Source organism: Galeopterus variegatus, unplaced genomic scaffold, assembly GCF_000696425.1.
Source record: "Galeopterus variegatus unplaced genomic scaffold, G_variegatus-3.0.2 Scaffold1103, whole genome shotgun sequence".
Lineage (NCBI taxonomy): Eukaryota > Metazoa > Chordata > Mammalia > Dermoptera > Cynocephalidae > Galeopterus > Galeopterus variegatus.
Genome location: NW_007727214.1, coordinates 166,277 through 172,531, shown reverse-complemented (window position 1 = coordinate 172,531; position 6,255 = coordinate 166,277). Strand labels below are relative to the sequence as shown.

The following is a 6,255-nucleotide window of genomic DNA, read 5'->3' as shown; positions in this document are numbered from 1 at the left end:
TTGGTTGGTAGGATTAATAAAATTCTCTCCCATTACAAAAAAATAAAAATTTTCTTTTTGGGGTTTTTTTTTTTTTTTTTTTTTTTTGTCTTTTGTCTTTTTTTCCGTGTCCGGCAACGGATCGCAACCCTCAGTGTTGCCCCCGTACCGGACCGGGGACCGGCAACGGGATCGCAAGCCTCGGTGTTGCTCCCGCGCCTCGCTCAGCCAGTGAGCGGGAACCGGTCTGTATGTGGGATCCGAACCCTCGGACGGGAGCGCCGCCGCGCTTCCCAAGCGGTGCACTATCCAGTGCGCCACCGGGCCGGCCCTTCTGAGGATATTTTGATAGAGAAAAATCATGCATTTGGCCTAGAGAAAATTTTGAAGGAGTGACAATTTTCTTAGTGTCCTTTGAATAATCTGGAGACATATCAAAAACTATAATAACTTTCTTATCTTAGCTTTCTCTGAGTTAAGATTTAATTTAAGTTTCTAAAAAGGACGAGATGATACTGTTGAAAAGGTTAAGAATTGAAATCTTTCCTAGTGACATTTCTACTCATCTAATTACTGAGTAGCTATTCTTTACTTGATTTGAATTCTTTATTTGCAACATCAAGACTATTATAAAGGATAGTTCTCCCAGAAATAGTAGCCTGCAACTGGACTTTATGTCTCAAAATATTTAGAAACTGACACATGAATGGGTACAACATGCCAAGTGTAAAATGTCCCTGTATCTGTGGTGCAGTGGTTCATTTTGGTTAGCTCAAGAAGAATGTTTTGGTAATTGTTCAGTGAGCCAAAGAGTCTTTGTGAAGGTGTAAGTCCAAGAATTCGGAGCTTGTGAATGGTCATAGGGCCAGGGCACGTATGAACTACATTATCCTGGAGTTGCTCAGCCTAACTGCAGCTAGATCTAGTGGCAGGACTGGTTGGTTGACACACTTCCCAAAGACATGTTTCAAAAGTCATAGATAGTGTTTTTTAACTAGCTTTCTTTATGTCTCACAACTTCGAATGGAAATATCCAATTGATTAATATAGGCCAGCACAAGTAAGCTAGAATATTAAAACTAAAATTTTGTACTGTAGTGCTGTTAAAATCATAAGGTAATAAAATCATCTAAAAATGATGCTGCTGTATCTTTTTAAGGATAGTCAAAGAAAATTTTGTGCATGCTATTTAGACTATGGTTAGTTATCTGTGAATATTTACAACCTGACAGTTCTGGTTTTATGATGTCAATAAGTTGTTTAAAGTAAGATACACATCAGTATATTGTGGAATAGATCTATTTTTTAAAGCAACTTTTTTTATCACCATACAATTTTTCATTATTATCTGTATTCATAACAAATAATGTATTTTGGTGTAAGCTGTCTGGCTACTCATTTCAGAGGAAGAATAAATGTGTTTTCACTTTGTAGAAACAGAGATTTTGAAGATGTCACAAAGGCACCCAAGTCAAGCTAGCACTGGAGCAGGAAATGAGGTGGACTCTCCTTCTGTCAACTTCAAGTACTCCGGCCTCAGAGATTTCTGCTTCACATCTTTATTTCAAGATAGTGGCTGTAACGAGTTGTTAAAATCTTGCAGCTTTGATAATACAAATGATGAATTTTTTAGAAAGAAAGAAAAAGGCCCAACATTAATTTATGAGCACCCTGAAACGTCAAGCCTGGGCTTAACACATCCTTTAGAGTCTTCCACTCAAAAAAAGAAATTTGTCTTTCTTAGGAAGGAAGAGGATAAAACCCCAGAACTTTGTGAAACTCCTAAAGTCAGTGGAATAAAATGCTTACCACGCAGAAGGTTGAATGTATCTTTCTCTCTTCTAAAGGGGGACTGTGAGTCACAAAACAGTTCTCTAGAAAGTAGTGTAAGCCAAGTTCTCAATTTAGGAAAAAATATTCCAAGCAGTGCTTCAGGTTTTCCAAGGCAAAATAATTTTAGCTCTTTAGTTACTAGCACTTTAAAAACAGAAGATGTGACTTCCAGCAGTCAAAAATTGAGACTAAGTTTTTCTCAGCAAAAGGCTTCTACAATTGATGATTCCAAAGATGACTGTAGCCTATTTGAAGTTGAATGTATATCTCCAATTCAGGGTGATAATTTTAAAGACTCTATCACACATGACTTTAGTGATAGCAGTTTAAGTGTTAATGATGAGAATACATATCCTGAACTTCTGGGCTCCTCTGTTAGTGGAACAACTTGTGGGACAGATGAGGATATATTTGTGACTCCGATAAGTAATCTTGTAGCAAACATTAAATTTAATGCAAGTCAAACACTTTCTCCCTCCACTGAAGTGAGAGACAATATTTCAACACCTGAAGACAGTGGTTTTAACTCACTTAGCTGGGATAAATCAGAAGATTCCCTCTCTGACCAGGAAGGATCTTTTCAAGAACTACTTCAGAAACGTAAGGGAACTCTCAAAGTGGGGGACACCATAAGAAAGTCAAGGCGCCTCGGAAGGTCGAGAAGACTGTCCACCCTTCGGGAGCAAGGCTCACAATCAGAGACGGAAGATGAAAAGATAATTCACTCCAACTCTGAAACAAGACCAGCAGCTGCTTCAGACATCTCAGAGAGTCAGCTGAACAATGATAAGAGTGGGGATTTTATTTTAAGCTCTAAGAATTTATCAAAGACCCCAGCCTTGCAATTAGTGCACGAGCTCTTTATGAAAAGCAAAAGGAAAAGATTCCAGCAAAACAGTACACATGAATTCTTAGAAGAAAGGGATGAGGGGAAAATAGCTGTACTGCGGTGTGTACTTGCAGGACTGATTGGCAAGAAAATGGGTATAGAAAAATTGGACATCTTAACAGAATTAAAATATAGAAATTTAAAGCATATTCTTGCTATGGTTTTAGATTCCTTGACTGCAGAGAGCCTATGCAGGTAAGAAATAAAAGTCGTTAATGAAATAAAACTTTTATCATTTTTTTTTTTAATTTGGAAAGTTTTCCTATTTTGAGTGGTTGTCTTTTTTGTTTGTTTGTTTTGTTATCTCTATTTTTGGTTGTCTTACACTATATCAAAGATAGTTTAAGTGAACTTCCCAATAGATCTTCCTAGTGCCTTATATTTAAAAGCCTTCTTTAGGAACAACAATACCGTCTTTTTCTGGATAGAATTCACTGCCTTTTGGGAAGAGAGTTCCTACAAGTTGAGTTTTAAATTTTCAAGATGTCTGATAACACCAAGGTCCAGGGTTTGATCTCTCTACTGGAGCCACAAAAAAAAAAAAAAAGAAAGAAATAGTAAATTATCAACATGGCAAGCTTTATTCCATGGAAGTTTAATGATTTATTTAATAGTATTCTATTGTCAGATTGCAAATTTTTTTAAAGTTATGATACTTGATCAGAAATAATGTAAAGCATTGTGGTGACTGAGAAATGGCAATATACAAAGGATACATTTAATTATTTAATCAAAGTTCTAGAATCCAAGAACAATGGTAGCTTTCGTTTTAGGGTTTGGTCTTTCCATAGACGAAGGTAATATGATTATTCCATTTTCTTTGCTAAAACAGCAATGGAAGTTAATTACTTTGGGGAACTTTGAGAAATTAGAAACTGAAGAATTTGTGTTCACAGATATTCCCGTAGCTTTAATGCTGCTACATAATTAAAGAGAAACTAAGACATTTAAGAGTAGTGAGGGTGAGAGCTAGGGTTACAAAGACTGAAATGAAACTGTTCATGCTGGCAATTTGGGGGAGTTGCAGGACTATCAGAAACAAGGCCCTTGGGAATGCCATGGCCAGGAAGTAGGGAAGTGGTGTGGAACAGGATTCCTGCAAGATGATGGTTGGGGGAGAACATGCAGGAAGTTGGTGAACCTCTTTTTTGATAGGTATATGTCAAGAGTGGTTCATAGAGTCCTTGCTATTTTTATGGACACTACATCTATTAAAGCCCTTCTTCGTCTTTCCCTCGTATGTTAATCGTAGGCTATTATAGAAAATTATAGAATTTCATAACTGGAAGTCTCTGAGACATTAGTCCAATCACGTCTTCTGTAGATGAGGAAACTAAGTCCCAGAGAAGTTAAGTGAACTGTCAACAGTCACTCAGGCATTACCTGGGGTCTCCTATAACAAGTGACTTCTTTTTTTGCAGTCTTCTCTTGACCTTATTCCCTTGGAGTGATTTATTAATTAGAGTAATAAAAGAAACCAGATTGACAGTTGAAGGATTACGTTTTCTTTAATAATTAACATAGTTGAAGTTGTTGATAAACAAGCAATCACTGGACAAAAATTGTGGTTTTTTTCTTTAGCTGCTTCATTCTCATAGACTTTGGTTAATAAAATAGGAACTATGTGGTGCTACTCATGATAGTATTTATTTGGCATTTAGTACTTCTAATGAGGGATTAGTTGTTCTTATGTTTATTTAATCAAAATGACAGAGATTTGTTAAACACCAATATAGGAGAAATTGATAAACCTTATGCTACAGATGATGATAATTTGCTGCATATCCTGTTTTTTAACCTTAGTGTCATATTTGAGCTTAAATCCTCTTAGTCTCTTAGTAGCTTCATATTGGCTTTATATGTCCATTTATAAAATAGTAATCTTTCAATATAATGCTGGTATATACTTAATAACAGGAATTCTTTCATATGGTGAATCGGTATAAAGCAACAGTGTTGACCAAGTAATGTTTTTAGTGTAAATTTTAAGGTTAAATTTCCTGTTCAAAATATTTAAAACAAATTTTTCTCATTAGTTACCAAACACAAAAAATGTTAATCTTGTGGGATATATACTATGTAAGTACTGATCTTTTTGTTATAGTGTTTGGAAAGTAAGCAGAAATTGGCGTGAAATTGTTGTTCAAGATAGAAAAGCAAATCGCAGGAGGAAATTTTATATCACGCAACCGAAAACAGATTCTGAGGTAATGTATATAATACTTTTCTAAAATGGATTTGTATAAATGTCTAATAATCCCATATTGCTAGACAACCTCATTTGGTTTTCCTACTATCTTTAAACCTTCTCCATTTAGCAAACATTCACTCATAAACTCTGTACTTTTCCCTAGCTCCATTTCCACTCAGTATATAAGTGAAATAGATTACCTAGCATAAAGAATATCTTGTTGGGTTTCGTTGCTGTTCAAGTGTATGTGCTGTTAGCATCACTTGAATACCAATGATATGCTGGATCCTATTCATAATTAGATACCCTTACAGCATTTTTAAATTCAGTCTTTTGAGTAGATATTACATACTAGTAACTGTGCCAATTTCTCAGATTACAATAGTGAACATTTTTTACATGATCCCTGTACTATTAGAGGTCATACCCTAGGGATGATAGAAGTAAACAAGTGACAACAATACAGATGTGTTAGGGGAAGCCCAAAGATCTGTTGGACATTTTAAAGTGTATTTGATACCATAGTCAAGCATTCATATCCCCATACCAGCTAGCTGCTAAAAAAAGAATGAATGAAAGAAGGAATGAGTGAATGAAGTATTTGACTGATAATTGGGAATCAAGAGAAGTGCATCTTGGCTGAGGCCTGAACAATGAGGCAGCAGTTAGCCAGGTGAAGAAGACAAGGAACGGTGTTTCAGCAGAGGGAGTAGCGTATATGCAAGCCTGGAGGTGAGTTAGCATGGCAGATTAGTGCTTGTGAAGCATCATAAACTTGTACTCCCTTGAGGATTTGAGGTCCATCTTTGAAGTTACAAGGAAAGTCCTATAGAAGCTAATGAATTTATCCCAGGGACACTACTCTGTATAACAGAAGTCTGATGACTCTGGCACCCATATTTGATAGTAGATTCAACTTTCTTAAGCATCAAAAACAAACTCAGAGTCCACTACCTTATTCTTGTTGTGGTAAAAAGTGTTTAATTACATAAGTAAATTTCTAATTTGACTAAATATAATAATTGAGATGAAGCATGGCATAAACAAATATGAACACCAAGATACAGATTGGTGGGTTTCTCAGTACAATGACATATTAGGGACTGCTGTTAACTAAAAATTTGACTTTCCCTTTTACATTGAAGAAAAGCTTTACCTTCTCACCTATGATGTTGCCTTACGACTTATTCACAGCTCCTGTCTACTTCTGCAGCTGCTGGCTCTGGGAGCTTATAATAGTGAATATATTAATTACCTTCTTAACATTCCTTTTTAGAGTGCTTCCCTACATGCTAGGAGCAGACTGAAAAACATTTTTTTTTTTTTTTTTTTTTTTTTTTTTTTTTTTTTTCCGGTCCCCCAA

General features: G+C 35.8%; 1 protein-coding gene across 1 annotated transcript in view; it reads left to right on the top strand.

Annotated features, from left to right (window-relative positions):
- Positions 1-6,255, top strand: part of FBXO43 (F-box protein 43) — an 11,643-nt gene that overhangs the window by 1,161 nt on the left and 4,227 nt on the right. The window contains 2 exon segments of the mRNA XM_008574780.1: positions 1,414-2,896; positions 4,806-4,908. Of these exon segments, the coding sequence (XP_008573002.1) occupies positions 1,414-2,896; positions 4,806-4,908 (1,586 nt within the window).